This window comes from Semicossyphus pulcher, unplaced genomic scaffold (genome assembly GCF_022749685.1).
Source record: "Semicossyphus pulcher isolate SPU_LCO1_2020_fin unplaced genomic scaffold, fSemPul1.0.p SCAF_12, whole genome shotgun sequence".
Lineage (NCBI taxonomy): Eukaryota > Metazoa > Chordata > Actinopteri > Labriformes > Labridae > Semicossyphus > Semicossyphus pulcher.
The window spans coordinates 22,383,133-22,400,430 of NW_027211626.1; the positions used below are offsets into that span (position 1 = coordinate 22,383,133).

The following is a 17,298-nucleotide window of genomic DNA, read 5'->3' on the forward strand; positions in this document are numbered from 1 at the left end:
ACATAACCTGTAACAAAACAATGCAGTGCTAAGATAAAATGCACATGGCTTTGGAAGTTATTGGTTGGTTAAAGGGGGGGTATTATGCTAATTTATAGCTTCATATTTCACTCTGGGATTCCTGTGGAGTAGTTTAGCATAATTTACAGTTAAAAAAAACACCTAATTTTTCTCACACTGGTGCTCTGTGCAGGCCCTCATACAGCCTCTGCCTGAAATGACTCAGTCAGCTCTGTTCCTTTAAGAAACCCCACCCCTTCAAGCCCGCTGTCTTCTGATTGGCCAGCTCTCCGAAGCCTGCTGAGGCTACATTTTGCGACATCACAAAGTGCAGCGTGTAGAAAAAACTGTGTGAAACCTGGCGTTTACAGCAGCCTGCAGACTGAGCTGAGAAGCCTGGGCATTAGCCACATTTGAAACACCCATGTTTAGTCTGGACATCCAACATTGTAAGATTATGTATATGTCTTAAAATGTAAAACAGCATAATACCCCCTCTTTAAAGTTACTACATTGGCAGTACGTGAGTTAGCCAGACATGCTAACGTTTGCAGCTTTTGCACAATAAGATAAACACACTTTGATGTACATTTTTGCTCTTGTTTTTGAGAGGGGTTTTAACAAATGGTCCATTGGGCGGCCTTTGATTTCAAAACTGAGAATTAGGTTTCGTATTGTAGTATCTCAGACAGAAAAACTGTCCACCTGTCATGTGACTCTGCAGAGGACTGAGCTGACAATCACAGATAAATAAAACAAAAGCAGCAGACAACAGCACAAACAGAGAACCACAGGGTCTTGTATAAAATCGCATAGTACGCAGCAGAAAATGCTCATCTCAACACAAACAGTCATCACACAAACATGAGAAAACGTTTGCTTTCGGGCGCAGGGACCTTCACCTGTCTCAAAGGGACTCACCTGACATATATAATACAACCATTCCAGGCATCTTTAAGCCTTGTGTCTGTTTGCATCAATCTGAATGAGGGACATGAATCAGGTTCAGGTAAATTCCACGCTTAGATAAGTGTTTGGTGTGGGTACTATAAGGAACATATACAGTTTATGATTCCATGTTAAACGTCCTATGCAGTGATTAAACAGCCACACAGGTGTTTCCACTTAATTTGCCTGATTACACCTCCTCCCTGTGGTTGAAAGACTTCATACTGCTCTAAATTACTTAACTATCTTTACACAAAAGGTCTAAATCAGCCAGGTTAATTATAAACAAATTAAATTTCAAACAAATCTATAAAAACTGCATCTTAAAGACCATTTTTACACAGAGTACTCTTTTTGAGATTGTAATATATATCACTGTACTCTGATGCTGCAAAACAGCATCATTTCATGACCTTTGACCTTTTAGGGCATGTCCATTTTTGCGTATTTATTCATTTAAAATATAATGACTCCCTCTGATGGCCTTGTCTGTTTTTGAGCTTAAGGTGAACTCATTTCTCTTTCTAAATCTACATTTTTAAACATCTGACTGGACGTGAGGTGGTCAAATGACTGCAGGTGGAAGGGGGCGGGGCTCTACCCGGACCCCGTCTTTGTGTTGCTGTGGGCTGTCTTGGAACCTTTTCGACCGTTGGGAAGGAAGGGGCTGGTTTCAGAGGTGACGACGATGCTCGGGATTCGACCAATCGCGCCTCTCATCATATGTCCCTCTGCAAAATCCCCGCTCTGTCAGACAGACAGACAGACAAATAGTTGTTATGTCAAAATTATACATTCATTTATTCTGTAATAAGAGAATTTAGACTTTTTCTTCTTAAATAATCCCTCAACCCAATTAATTACTTATCGACTAATTTAATTAATAAACTTCTTTGTTATTAGCTCGAGATAATACCACTCTATTTGAATTTATTTTGATAGTTTGATGCATCATTTCCATCTGTAATCATAACAACTACTCATCAAGTTAAAGGGATAGTTCAGATTTTTTTGAAGTGGGGTTGTATGAGGTACTTATTAGTGTAAAATGCAAGTAGATAACAGTCAGCACAGCCCTTGTTAGGAGAAACTGGCTAGAGTTTCTACATGGAAGTGAAGCTAAGCACCGCTGCGACGAGGCCACGAGTACTTCAGCCACTTACAAGAGTCCTACATATAAACAAACACTGCGGTTTAAGCGTACACTTTAAAGTGTCCCTCTTAAGTGTAAGGCCAACCTGAAATGTTTCTGTTACGTGGCCTTCACGACAGTGTTAGTAAAACTGTCTTGACTGCAAATCCCTTTGGTCAAATCTGGTGTTCGTTTTTGCTTTTCCTTGTTTCTCTGAAGAGGAAATTGTCCAAACGTCTTCTGAGTTTTCTTTCATAAGTTCAGAACATGTCGAGCTGTACTGTTGACAGCCCAGTGAACAAATAAATAAATCACAAAGCTGTTCTGTACTCACATTAGGGATGCTGCCGCGTTCACTGACTCCTACCATGGAGAAATCTGTGTCATAAGACGTCTGGAAGACAAAAAAACAAATGAATGTAAGTCCATGATCATTAACCGGCATCCTGCAGCGGCAGCCATGATGGAAATCCTCCTCTTCACCACTTCCTGTCAAACTTAGTGCCAAGAAAGGCTTTAATATTCCTGAATTGGATTTTAATCAGCAAGGAAGGAAAGAGGCCAAAGGATCATTCATAAAAACTCATCTGTAATCAGTTACCTAAAATTGTAATTCACCTTTTAAAAGAGAAGTGAGTTATTTGAGTCTATAATTAATATCAAAAGATAAAGAGGATTTTCTGATCGGAGCTGAAAGTTACATTGAGCTGATTGCTGCTGTGATCTGCTGTTTAATCTGTCTCCAGCTGTTTTCACGCTGCCTGAAGGTCGACCAGGACAAACTCACAGAAGGAAATAAAGTCAAATGTATCTGTTTCTTTGTTAAAACATCTGAGGTACAAGAATCCTGCACACTGTATAAACTCTCCCATGATGCATTTCAGTAAGAAACATCAAAACACAGAGTTTCAACTTTTGTTAAAGTTCATTTGAATAGGGGCGTTGCTCTCTACTCCCCACATGTCCTGTCTCCCTTTAGCTGTAATAAAGGCAAAAAGCCCCAAACAAACAAAAATACAGTTTATATGAATAGAAAGCTGAAAGAGCATTCACCCACTGAAATCTCTTTCACAGTGTGATTAAACAGCACTCCTTGCCTGCTGTTTAGGTAAAGTTGGTCTCAGGAACTTCCTTTGTTTTACATTTTTTTTGTTACTTACTAATGCTACTTTGGAAACAACTAAACGTGCAGCATTTGAGTCTACGACAAATGTCCCTACAGGGACGATGAAGTGTACTGTACGGTGAGTACCACCTCTGGCTGCTACTTTGGACATTTTAGACTACTGTTAACAAAATGTATTATGTAGTCTATTGAAACATAACCCAGTGAGCACCAACAGGGATTTCAACACTGAAATTCAGTTGAAAACAGGGTGAAATCAGGTCTGAAAGTCTCAACCATTTTTCAACCTGCTAAAATACGTTTACACCAACGTGTCAGAAACAAAACGTCTTCAAATAGTCCGTGAAAAAATGCTCACCGGGAAGCTGATGCCATACGAACCTTTTAACATAATGTACAGCCTTACTACTAAAAGGATGAATATTAAGGTAATTATTTGTCTGTATATAGTATGTTTATTATTTACAGATTTTAATTTTGTAACTTTTTGGCCATTTTTTATTTTATAGGACAGCTGAAGAGAGACAGGAAATATGGGGAGGAGAGAGTGGGGGATAACATGCAGCAAAGGTCCGACTGCAGGAGTGAATCCTCCGCTGCATTGAGGACTGTAGCCTCTGTATATGAGGCGCTGCTCTCCCGACTGAGCCTAACCAGCGCCCCATTTAATATAGTTTCAAGTTGTTCTTAAAACTGTGATTCACGCAAACAAAAGAATGCTTAGTGTCATGTACAATGTTCATGTTACTATTGTCAGCCTGACACTTCTAAGGTAAAACACTGCAGCGCAATGGCTGATGGGTAATCTTGTGAACTGATTAATTGTCTTTCAGTTTATCCCTAAAAACAGTTCACAGTTCCTAAAAACGGCACAGTTAAAATCAGGCATATTTTAGTCTGTATACTGACAGTATGTGTATGAAGATACTACACACACACACACACACACACACTGAATGAGCATTGCTTGCACAGGGATTGTTGCTCTGATAGTTAAAATCCAAGCTCTGACCAATCATCAACAACAAAATCGATGGTTTGATTGACAGGTAAGGGGCATGTACCTTTTCGAAGATGCCAGAGTCGTGGCTCTTAATCTTGGACTTGAAGCTGGAGGAGGGTTTGAAGTCGGGGAGCTCGGCCGTGTCTCTGCTGATGTCACAGGACACCTGACGGCTGGCAGGCCTGGAGCTCATACTGGACAGATCAGCTTCAGTGTCTGTCATACCCTGCAGAGGAGCACACATACTTTAACTCACACACACACCTGAGTATCTCCCTCTCTTGCTTAAGTCAGAAGTTGTACTTCAAATGGATCCGAGCTTACCGATTCGCTGTCGGAGGCGGAGGAGAGGCGGGACTTGCCGTTGCTCTGCCTCCTGAACTGGCTGCTGATGTCGGAGGTCTGGCTGGTCACAGTTGAGCGACGCGTCGACATGAAGCTGCTGCTGGTAGAGCGGAGCTCACGAGGATGAATGCAGAGCAGGACGCCGAGACACGGGATGTACTTGGCTAACGCTAACCTGGGCAGAGACAGAGAGATGAAGAGTTTGATTCTGGCTGGATGAAACATTATTCTAATTTATGGTTAAGGATGGTGCAATTTGTGCTTCTTTTCAGATAATTATGGAGCAACCAGCACTTCCCTGAGCTCCTGTTGTTCATTATAACGAGAGAGTTCTCCAAACACAAGTAAGATGTCAGCATGGAGGCAACCTCTGGCACTAATAAAAGTACACAGTTTGTTCCTAAAAAGTTTCCTCAGTCGTCTGGAAGTGGTTTGTATGCAGGGTCTGACCTTGAGTAAACCACTGTCTGCTGCAAAGTTTGTTTAAAGTCCGTGTAAACTAAAAGCAGCAGAAGCACGACTAAATTATACCAGCGACTCAAACAGCTGAGTGGGAGAAGGGTGACAGCAGTTCAAATCACAATCATAAATTCAATGTGGTTACAAAAAATGGGACCTTTTATTTTCAGGCCATGTTTCCAGCCTTTAATTCAGACAGAAGGGCTGCCACAGGGAACCCACAGTGAAACCAGAGCTCCCACTGACTGACTGTTGTAAGTGTGTTCGACCATAATCATACTCTGCTTTGCTTTGAGGGGTTCACTCCGGAGGCCTTGATAACAAAAAAAAATCTACAATCAAACTTTATTCATTTTTTTCTTTTTAAGCAGACAACAGTCACAGCAGCCACACCTGGAGACCGAACCACAATCTAGTGCAGTGAAGGACACACTGTTGTTTGCAGCACATAACTCATTCATCAATGATCTTAAGTCTGTGCAAAGCTAGCTTCCCCCTGCTTCCTGCCTCTATGCTAAGCTAGGCTAACCACATCCTATTTTTTAACACAGAGACATGAGACTGACATCCATCTGAATATCTCAAGGGACAAAAAAATACAACTATTTTCCAAAATGACATGATATAAACTCTGTCGGGCTGCACGGTGGTGCAATGGTTAGCTTTGTTGTCTCACAGCTAGAAGGTTCCTGGTTCGAAGGGACTGGGCCTTTCTGTGTGGAGTTTGCATGTTCTCCACGTGCATGTGTGGGTTCTTTCAGGGTACTCCGGCTTCCTCCCACAGTCCAAAGACTCTAAATTGCCCGTAGGTGTGGGTGTGAGCGTGAAAGGTTGTCTGTCTCTATGTTTCAGCCCTGTGATTGACCAGCGTGCACCTTGCCTCTCGCCCAATGACAGCTGGGATTAGCTCCAGCCCCCCACGACCCTGAACAGGATAAGCGGTATAGATAATGGATGGATGCATAAACTCTGTCATTGAATAAAAGGCATCAAACTTATGTCAAGTTATGGTTTTGCTTTTTTTCTAAGCAGAGAATTCAAAGTTGAATCTTGTAAAAGATTAATATGCATTTCCTGGTCTTGTTTTCCTTCCTCAGATGTAAAACAGACATGCTTGGACACGTTTGCTGTTTTCATCCTGCAGCTATAAACTCTCTGAACAATCAGGGTAAAGAGTTCTGCATTAAACCATCACATGTTTGATTGTCTCCGTCCCAGTTAACATTCAGGTTAATTGAGGGGCGGTTGGTTAAACTGATCTGTTAGAGCACTTACAGCGGGGGCGGGGCTTTCTCTGATTGATGATCAATAATCAATTTCTAAAACCATTAAAACTGCACAGTTGGATGTATCCAAGGGAAATTTATGTTGAGGAGGTTTAAATGTTTACGTAGTGATCAAACTTGTTCAATCATGTGTGTGCGTGTTACCTGTATTTTGGGTGTGTGATGGCGTAGATGATGGGGTTGTGGATGGCCGAGGCCTTGGCGATGACGGCGGGAACTGAGTTCATGTAGGGGGTCAACATGTCTGCGTACCTGTAGCAGGAAACACAGTGACACTTCAGCAGTTGCATAGGTGGAAAGGGTCAAGATCCCATCTTCTAAATCAGACACATGTATGCTATATTCACCCGGCGAATGCAGTGAGAGCGACGGTGGAGTACGGCGACCAGGAGATGACGTAGAGCAGGATGACGATCAGAGCGATCTTCGCCATCTTCCACTCGTTCTGCAGCCGGTGGAAATTCTTTACCGAGTCGCGAGTGCTGCCGTGACTGTGAATGCTGCCGTTCATCTTCCCCACAGCCCTGAAAGCACACAACACACCTGTAGTGCTGTACCTGTGGGGACAGTGTATTGACTGTATACAGAACAAAACCTGAGACAGTTTTAACCCTTCCTTTGTTTGACCCAGGAACTTTTGTTTCAGTCAAAGCCCCCAGAAAATACTCTAACCACACCAATAACACACACACACACACACACACACACAGAGACTGACTGGTTGGTGTTGCGGATGGCACGGAAGATGAAGACGTAGCAGTAGACGATGATGAAGAGCGGCAGGAAGAAGACGAAGATGCAGAGCAGCATGGTGTAGGCTCGCACCGACGGGGTGAAGGTCATGTAGTCCCACGTACAGGAAGTCAGCAGGCCCTCTGGGACATAGGCGCCTGAGGGGTGAGAGAAAGACAAACAGAGAGAGAGTGTGTTAATGTCCCATCATGCTTCAACAACACACCTGGAAGACGTTTGGACCCCACTACAAAGCAACTTCTATCATTTGACCTTTTTTTGTCAAATAAGAGACATTCTTTTATGCGCTGCAGGCATTTCTTCCCTATTTTGCACAAGTTTCCTGAACTGTGTGAAACAGCGGCCCTATGTGATGCAACCTTTGTTACATGTTAATCAGTGCATGCGGTTAAATGTAGTATTGCACCTTTACCGACGACTACTGACAAGATAAAAGTGTAGTTGGCATCCTTTGATTTAAAAATAGCAGTGCATGGCGGGGGAAGAATTCAGACATTTTACTGCAGTAAAAGTACTAATATAAGACTGTGAAAATACTCCTTCAGTAAAAGTATGTCAGTATAATCATGAAAATGTAGTTATAGTATTAAAAATAGAAAATTGTTCAGCTATTATACATAATATTATTACAAAGTAATAATACTCATACATTTATGTAAAAGCACGATTTTATTGTTGTTGCTTGAGGTGGAGCTAATTTTTAACTATTTTGCAGAAGTCAACAACTAAGGCTGGAGATATACCTGCTTTTTAACCTTGTGTTCGTGTACACAACCGGCTGCATCATGAACGTAATTGCTCACATACTTGGCTATGCACTACGCATGTTACTGGAGGATACCTCTATAGGACACACCAGAGAGCTCAGGCCGTATGCAACTACCGTACGTGCAGGATGTAAAGAACAGACATGGCGAAACTCGAGGAGGTTTCTGTTATGTTGATTGTTCTGAGATCACGGCTGAAGAAGTGTCAGCTTTTGTGTGTTTGGTGGACAGAGCACACTGTCGGCACCGTCCCCCACTCCGTTTCTCCAACATATTCCTCCGAGCACGGACCTAAACGGTCCCAGACTAGTTTTGCAGGTTTCCATGTCGACTTCTAAAATGAAACTTGTTCTACTTTCTTCTTGAGCTGACTTTCTGTCTCACTTGGCTCAAAAATTAAAGTGAGCCCCTAGTTTCACAGTTAAAATAACATCTGGCCCATCTCATTTCTGTTTGGACAAGATACAAAAATATACAGGGTGAAAATGCTAAATGATCAAATTTAAAGAAACAACACATCAGACTTTTTCCTGCTGTTCAGCAGGTCCACAGACTCTTGAGGGCGATTACTCCCTCACCTCCACCAGACCTGAACCCATAAAGAAATGTTTTCTTTTATTTCATCTCTCCTGGTGAGAACATTCAGTCCTCATGAAGTGCATAAAACGAACTTACACATACATCACATACCACTAACTTTAGCTGCACATTCATGCGTAACGCTTTCCACCTGGAGGGAACCGAGAAGGAAGATTTACGAGGAGATTTATGTTTCCATACATTCTGATTTACATAATAATGTGAGATACAGCCGGCTGAGGAGAATGAAAACCAGGTGAGGAGCACACAGCACATGTGTGTGTGAGGGAGTGTGAACTCAGACTGAACTAATAATAAATGGGATTTGGAGGGTAAAGGAGCAATTAGTTTGAATGATACCAAAAGCTTTGAGGCTGAACCGAGCCAAGATAAAACCTGAGTACGGTACAGTACGGTTTAGTGTGTGTGTGTGTTTGTCCTCACTCCAGCCGAAGAACGGCGGCAGGCTCCAGCCCAGAGAGTAAGCCCAGGCCGCCATGAGGATGAGGAAGGCCCGTTTCCTCGACAACACGCCGATGGAGGTCAGAGGTCGCGTGATGACAAAGTAGCGGTCGATGGCGATCACCGTCAGCGTGATCATGGAGCAGATCCCGAAGAGAGCACCGCAGAATGCGTACAGCTCGCAACCTGAAGACGGAGAGAAGAAGAAGAGTAGAAGTGTTTCATTTAATAATGTTTAATTGTCTCTTTCTATTCATAGATATTCAAAACATTAAGTCCCTTTGGACCAGACAGTCAGGGAAGAACCTAAAGACGTTTTTCAACCAGACTTCATTCACAAACATTTAACTCACAAACATGATAGATGCTGGTCTACCATTTCCTCTATCTGTAGCTGGTTTGTGATTTGGGGTTTTTAAATGGTTAATTTGGATCCAAAACATTATTTATGTAACACACAAAAAGACAACTGATCATGGCAGCGGTAGACAAGCAACTTCTGTGTCCTGCAATTTAAATGACTGTTTTTATCAATGGACAGCTGCTGGCTGTGAAAGTGTATCGTGGCCGTGCATTTAGATCAATTATTATAAATAAAGATGGACTACACGTCTCCATCTCCTCTCCGGAAGTGGTCGCCGCCATCTTGAAGATATTCACGGTTACGGAAACTTGACTGTAGTGATTGTTTTAGTTACGTCTCCTCTCGCTGTTCGTCCTCTACTCTGCTAATACAGATTTGATCGGCTGCAGGAGCCGGATTTGTCAACAGAGCTGTCAATCATCATTTTTACAGCATCAAATAACTAAAAATAAACGTTTGACTCATGTCCCATCTGTTAACATGGAGCAGGGGGGCTTTATGAGCTATACTGCAGCCAGTCAGCAGGGGGCGATAGAGATGTTTTGGCTTCACTTACAGTCTGTGGTTTAGATTGACAAAGTTAGCACTCTGAAATTCACTGTTTTAAGTATTTAAATATCCTGACACAACTGTCACTCATCTTATAACCTCCTTATAGCTTAATCACAGCTAAACTTCCTGGTAGAAGTTGTCTTATTTCAACACTTGAATCAACAAGATTTGAAGCCTCTGAAGCACATCTTGGAGAAAATAAAACCCAAGGGAGACACATGCATGTTTCTCTTTGTGATAAGATGAACCGACCCTTTAAACACAACACAAGTAAGGAAATTATTTAACATGAAATAACAATCTTTGCTTTTTCAGTCTCATTTCAAGCTTTCACACCAGTTTTTCACTTTAAATTCAGTGAATACAAAGCAGTAACTCAACACCTCCTCTGCTTGTCCTTCTCTTTTTCTTTTAGCTTAGGGAATTAAAGACCAACAACGCGCTCGCTTTCGTATTAAAATGACCTCGGAGCGTCTCTTTGGGGAGACGGAGGAGGGTCGACTCTCATTCTCACTGTCAGGGCGGGAAATGGAAACCGATGTGTAGGTCTGAAGGTGGAGGGCGAGAGACCAGACAGTCTTTACTTTCTGCATTGAAAAAGTAAGATAAATAACCACTGCAGACATAACAGTATAATGTTTGTGTGAAGTGTGTGTGTGAAGCGTGTGTGCGGCCTGGTACCTTTCTCTCCAAAGATCCACCTCTTGTGCATGCTGGTGGTGAAGAAGATGGGCGTCTGGGTGACACACATCAGCAGGTCTGTGATCGCAAGGTTAATGATGAACATGTTGGCTGGCGTCCGCAGGCTGCGACTCCTGCAACACACACACACACACACACACACACAGACCACCATGGTTTTTAAAGCACTTGCTGTCATTTATGCAGCTTTTTCATGAACAAACACAGAGAAAGGTCAACAACAGAAAAACGTTTCGTAGTTACTCATTCAGACCGTCATCTTTCAAAATAAAACACATCTCACTGACACTCCTACTATCCAGCACTGCAAATACCTCATTAAACCATGTTTTTTATGATCCATCCCTCCTTCTCTTCCAGGCTTTTAAGTCAAAGATAACAAACTTCAGCACATTAAAATCAAACGGCTGTTCCTCATCAGAAGTCCATATATTTTAGTGTTTCTGTCGAGATATTTCATGCAACATAAACTCTTTTATTATCACTAAAGATTTCACACAGTCAGGTTTCCTCCTTCATTTTTATGATTAACATCAGAGGAAGAGCAGCAGCTTCTCACAGTAAAAGTAGACCTCTTTGGCTCCTGGATACACAAGATATCAAGTGATTCAGAGCCAAACTTCTGTTTGATCTGCACACGTCCTTAATATTAAAGCCATTTTTCTTTAAATATCGACAGAAGCATTTATTTTATAATCCATCTTTAAAGCAGCAGACGTTCAGACTGAGCTGATGATGACGGGTGTTCACCTGTGATACTCAGGAAGTTCCTATCCTCTTTTACTACAGATAATGTGGTCACTTATCAACACCATTCAGCCATAACATTATGACCACCTGCCTAATATTGTGTCAGTCATCCCTTTGCCACGAAAGCAGTCCTGACCCGTCAAGGCATGGACTCCACTAGACCTCTGAAGGTGTGCTGAGGTATCTCAAGACGTTAGCAGCAGATCCTTTAAGTCCTGTAAGTTGCGAGGTGGGGCCTCCATGGATCGGACTTGTTTGTCCAGCACATCCCACAGATGCTCTATTGAATCGAGATCTGGGGAATTTGGAGGCCAAGTCAACACCTTGAACTCGTTGTTGTGTGTGGCTGGCAGGGTTGAAAGAAGCCACTGCCATTAGGGAATACCGTTTCCATGATGGGGTGTACTTGATCTCCAACAATGTTTAGGTACTTGTCAAAGTAACATCCACATTAATCCACATTAAACCCAAGGTTTCCCAGCAGAACGTTGCCCAAAGCATCACACTGCCTTCTTCCCGTAGTGCATCCTGGTGCCATGTCTTCCCCAGGTAAGAGACTCACACGCACCCGGCCATCCACATGATGTGAAAGAGAACGTGATTCATCAGACCAGGCCACCTTCTTCCATTGCTCTGGACCGGTTCTGATGCTCAGCTGCCCATTGTAGGCGTTAACACTTTATGCTAACATTGTATGATGTGAAAGGTCATCTGTAAGTTGGGATGGGGGTCGTGTACTTGGGACGAAGGGGGTCGATGGAAAAGGAAGGAACAGTGAGGTAACAGGGTCGTGAGGAGGCTGTTGTCTGTCAACTCTAAATCCATTCTTGCGACAGGTTCAGAGATTGTGTTGTTACAAACAGCAGCAGCAGCAGGTGTTGAAACTCTCTGACGTTCAGAGTTATTAAGTGTTTCAGAAGACGAGAAGGAGCTGACGTGTAAAAAGCACTTTGTGCTGCTTCAGTTCTAAAATTAACACATAATCAATAAAGGCCCATCATGGAGCATGTCTGAATGTAAGAACTGATCAATACATGTCACTTAAACGGTCCGATCAATGAGGGAGTCGAACACGTCTTAAGTGCTGAAGCTTCAGAAGAGTCGAGAAAACGTCCCTCTGTGTGTTTTCGAGGAAGATGTTTGCTGTGATGGAAGATAAAAGACGAAGTGCGGAGTCGATAAAAGCAACGCACACACGACTGATCAAGGACCCTTTTAACCTGCTGCTCTGAAACAGCAGAGATTAAACCTGAGAGTGAAACCTCTGCGGCTTTAAAAGAAACAGTCCCATTTGTGGATTATCTTTTAAAAACAGGACAGAATAAAACTAAATAGTGCTGGCTGTGGTTATGGTAATGGTTACGTTCAGCCTCTTTCTGCTACAGTATTATCTCTCCCTCAGAATCTGGATCCATCAGGGTTTAGCTCAGTGCTGCTGTGCTCACATGAGGACTCAGAGATTCAGTTTCAACAGAATAATCAAACCCAGCATGTACAGGCAGACAGACTCGTGTCACTTTAAGCTCCCCTTAGGGCTTTTCCAAAAACAAACAAAGGTTTTGTTTGTATTTATTTTCACTCACGAAAACTCACTGTGTGTATCCCTAAGCTCGGACAAATGGATTTCATTTTGATAATGTACAAAAATAAACAATACAGCCACCCAAACAGAAACAGCTCTGTAGTACTACTACAGGTCAAAAACAGCACAAGGAACCTTTAAAGTTCCCCGTCTAAAAAACTCATCTCTGGTTATGAAAATGTCATATTCAGAAAGTTTCAATGAAAAAAAACCACTTCTCACTTTAAAATTGCTTTGATGTAATTAGAGCTTTGCCTTCATTAAGTATTCGCAGATTTATCAAAACCCAAAAAGCTCTAGTCTCTAAACCTTCACTGCTGCACACAAGAGTGGCAGAAAACATTACCAAACATCTGATAGCGTGTTGCTTGTGTTTAGTAGACATTTAGTTTAAAATTTTTACAACTTAATTTGGGCACAGGAAGTTGTCTTACTTGCAGAAAGCGTATATGACCAGGAAGTTGCCGATCATGCCGGTGATGCCGATGACGAGGATGACGGAGCCGATGGTGTAGTGGGCGTGGTCGGGGACGTCCACTGTGGGGAAGGGATTAGGGGCCCCGTGCGCCATCGCCACCTGGAGGACAGAACAGGAAGTGACATGTAAATATGATGCTGCTGGAGGCTCAGTTTTGCAGATCGAAAAGTGGCCGATGGCATGACACGGCATGCGCCACTGTGTGTGCCGGTAATTCAGCGGCATGTGCCATTGGTGATGGCACGCCGCTAGGGGGCCAGCGGCATGTGCTGATTGTTAGACTGGCATGCCGATCCACTCAGTGATTTGCCACTTGTCTTCCAAAGGTCATGCGAAAGTGGAAGTGGATATGAGAATGTACAATGGTCTTGCTGTACGACATTTACTGCCGTAAATATATACATTTTTGTCTTTATTGACAACACATGCAACACGTAAATAAAGGAATGTATACGTTTCCCTCATGCCTCTTTCATGTGTATTGAAGGTAGGGTTGATTACTACCTTCATGATGATACAAAAGTAATTTTATAGCCATATCCTTGGCGATGTAACTAGTAAGCTCGTAGCAAAGCTTAACTCAGCTAACAAGGTCATTGTTAGCCTAGCCACCATAGCCAGTCAGAGTAATCAATAGCAGAAAGAACACGATCCAACATTACATCAAAGAACCTGTTGCTTCAACGTAGCATTAACTGTTTTTTAACCATCAAAGCTGTAGACGTTGGGCTGCATGTATTGATTACACCCGATATCAGGAGTGGCATGTCAGTGGAGAACGGTGGCACGCTGCTGGATCAGGAGCGGCATGCTGTTCCCTGCCGACATACCACTCCTGTTCCAGATCTTACAGTAAAACTATATCAGGTGTAATCAGTACATGCAGCCCAACGTCTATGCCAGTCAGAATTATGCTGGTAAAAAAGGCTAATGCTATGAAATTACTTTTGTCATCACGGAAGTAGTAATCAACCATACTTTCAATACACGTGAAAGACAGATGAGAGAAATGTATACATTCCCTTATTTACGTGTTGCGTTGTCCACTGTACATTTTCATATCCAGTTCCACTTTTGAGCGCCACCTGCCTTTGGAAGACGGACCTTGCCCTGACTCCAGTTTTGGTCTGATTGACACCAAGAGTCTACAGCCCTGTTAGCTCCCCCTAGAGGCTGCAGTATTCATTACAGCCACAACATTACAGAGTTGGAACGAACAAAAAGACAGTCTTTATTCCCAGCCACAGTTTGGGATTTAAACTTTAAACCCGCTGGCACACAAGACTGATGGTCGTTTTAACACATAAGCTGAAGTGACGTTAAAGAATAAGCAGAGATTAAAAAGATCTTCGAATCAATGACATTTTTATTCCACAACGTGATAAACCTTCACACTCACAGACCCCCCTCGTCACCGCCTTAATTCCTTTTGAAAGACTAATATCTCCTCTGGTCCTGCACATCACTGTTTCTAATTAACGCACTCTGAGCTCTGTCTCTCACATCTCTTTATCCTGACTCCCTGTTGCCACGTTAACGGCATAAATTACTCCGGTGGCAGCAGAAATATTGGGCAGGCAGCTCATCAGAGACGGGGGTCAGTCAGAGGAGCCGTCTGATTAAGAGGCAAATTGGAGTTTTAATAAAAAAACGTAAAAATCTATGGAGCTTGGCCTTTACTAATCCCTCCTGCATCTGCTCATCCTGCACGGTATCACGCAGCTGAAGTTTACCTGAAGTTTAGTTTGCTCTCATCCACCACTCAGAGTATTCAGCAGATTAAATTAGATGTTGGATTAAAATGTCAGCAGAGTAGAATCTGTTGTTGCTGTTTGTTGTTACATAATGTTTAAGTGCTCAACCTTTTTACAAACTGTATTACCCATTAAGTGATTCCAGTGTGATATTACATGTAACAAGTCCCCCAACTCATACAAGCAAATAGCTTGTCTGTTTCAAAACTCCTGTATATTATATAATAGGCTTTCCTGAATATGTGACCCTAATGATGGCAGGCAACTGCAGACAAACCGCAGCAGTTAAGTTAAGTTAGGCGTTATAAGCACTTACTTTGGTTGAGAAAAAGATAGTTTTGATTAAAATATGTAGGCGACTATCCCTGAAGTAAAACTTTGGGTTACATTATGTAGCTGAAGTTATCCATTAAACTTTAAAGATACCAACTTCAACTTTTGGTTTCACACAGCACTTGAACCCTGTCTCCTGGGTGTGCCCCTCTACTACTGCCCCTGATGGACCTTCACTTATACCACTCATAGATGTATTATTAAGATCTGAATACAGTGCTTCCATTCAGCACTGCTTCCAACTTTCCCCAGAGACCACTACTTGTTTTGCAGCAAATAACTTCCCTCATGCCCAAAAAGCCAGCCATTATAAAGAGATGTCTGTAAGGGCCTGTGTCCACTAACAGCGTTTTTTTGCACTGGCAGCGCACACAACCTCAATTTCAGAGCGCTTCTCACCGGCGCTTACTGTTGCTAGATTACGAAAGTTGACTGCTGGCACTTCCGCTTCCCCCGGATCAAAAACAGCTGACGCCGAGGACGTTTTAGTGCTGAAAACACTGAACTGCATTGATTTTACATAGAAAATTGGAGCTCCCAGTGCAAAACGCTGTTAGTAGACAAACTGTTAATAGGACAACCAGCTGCAAAAAAGGTCAACTACGTCTATAATGATTTTGAGAATGGTTTTATGTTTGGAAAATTAAAGCGATTTAAAAACTGAGATGTAATCACGATGTAAAGTCAGTCTCCTGCACATATTCAGTGGCTCACACACCAAAGGAAGCCCTGGAGCGAACAGCTTTTTTGTGCATTTGCGCCAGGCGAGTGATTGTTAAGGGACCGAATAGGCGCCGTCTTGTTACTGTGCGTTATCTCTGCAGTTGTCTAACAGGAAGTGACTATGGTTGTTAGTATAACGTCACAGTCATTTAGTCTATACTGTAACTACTTTATTTTTTTTAAAGATCATTTTTTTGGCATTTGACTTTATTGACAGGACAGCTGAAGATAGACAGGAAATGTTGGGAGTAGAGAGTGGGGGATGACATGCACCAAATGATTGGCAGACCGGGAGTCGAGCCTGCGATCAGTGCGACGACGACTGTAGCCTCTGTACACGGGGCATCCGCTCTACCAAGCTAAACCAGCGCCCCACTGTAACTACTTTTAAACTAACTAGTACCTGTTCTGCTATCACTTGTTAAGATGGGGTCATGAGGTCTGTTACATTTTATAAATATTATTCAAAACATTTGCCGAGTGCTTATTGAATAAAAGGTCCATTGTAATAAATCGACTGTTCACCCAACCTACTGTTTTGTCATTTTGCCATGGTTACAGAGTGGGGTTAAATGCTTGTGACAAGTATGATTGAACTCCGACCATTTAAACATTTACCTCACACCTTCCAGCCAATCACAGCTCAGTATCCATGTGGATTTAAGTCCAAACAGTCTTACGTGACGTTGATGCTTCACGTCTCCTGCAGTGACCCGTAAAACAGGAGTCACATCCCGTCTGGTTTTATATGTGCGGTAAGTTCTTAACGCTCAGAGCACCAAACAGTCAGCACAGCGAAACCTGTGAAGGACGCGCTGACAGTGATGGAGCAGACTCTCAGATCACAGCACTGTCACATCATATTCAGATATGATGTGACAGTGCTGTGATCTGGGAGTTGATTCAGCAGGCGACAAACACACAAGCAGCCGGCTCAAGGACACGCGTCCATCTGACCGCAGCCTCACAGCGTGAATCAGCAGGAAGCTGTTGCTGTTTAATAACAAATAAGAGTCACACGTCTCTGTGATTCTGTGTGAATTTATCAAAGCTTTTAGCTTTAGCCATATGCCATTTCCAGATATAAAAAAAACTATGAATATATTTATGAAATCTGAGTCATTGCTTTCCAACTTTTACTCCCTGAACAGCATTCCTGTGCATTCCCATTCTCATGTCTCCCATGGTAAAATCCCAAAC

The 17,298-nt window shown here is 42.6% G+C and overlaps 1 protein-coding gene across 1 annotated transcript in view; it reads right to left on the bottom strand.

Moving 5' to 3' along the window:
- Nucleotides 1-1,545: 1,545 nt before the first annotated feature.
- Nucleotides 1,546-17,298, bottom strand: part of opn4a (opsin 4a (melanopsin)) — a 52,831-nt gene continuing 37,078 nt past the window's right edge. Inside the window, exons 2-11 of the mRNA XM_069658390.1 lie at nucleotides 13,245-13,387; nucleotides 10,458-10,591; nucleotides 8,843-9,046; nucleotides 7,018-7,189; nucleotides 6,647-6,823; nucleotides 6,444-6,551; nucleotides 4,534-4,729; nucleotides 4,271-4,435; nucleotides 2,415-2,474; nucleotides 1,546-1,695 (exon numbers count right to left, since the gene is read on the bottom strand). Of these exons, the coding sequence (XP_069514491.1) occupies nucleotides 1,546-1,695; nucleotides 2,415-2,474; nucleotides 4,271-4,435; nucleotides 4,534-4,729; nucleotides 6,444-6,551; nucleotides 6,647-6,823; nucleotides 7,018-7,189; nucleotides 8,843-9,046; nucleotides 10,458-10,591; nucleotides 13,245-13,387 (1,509 nt within the window). The remainder of the gene's footprint in view (nucleotides 1,696-2,414; nucleotides 2,475-4,270; nucleotides 4,436-4,533; nucleotides 4,730-6,443; nucleotides 6,552-6,646; nucleotides 6,824-7,017; nucleotides 7,190-8,842; nucleotides 9,047-10,457; nucleotides 10,592-13,244; nucleotides 13,388-17,298) is intronic.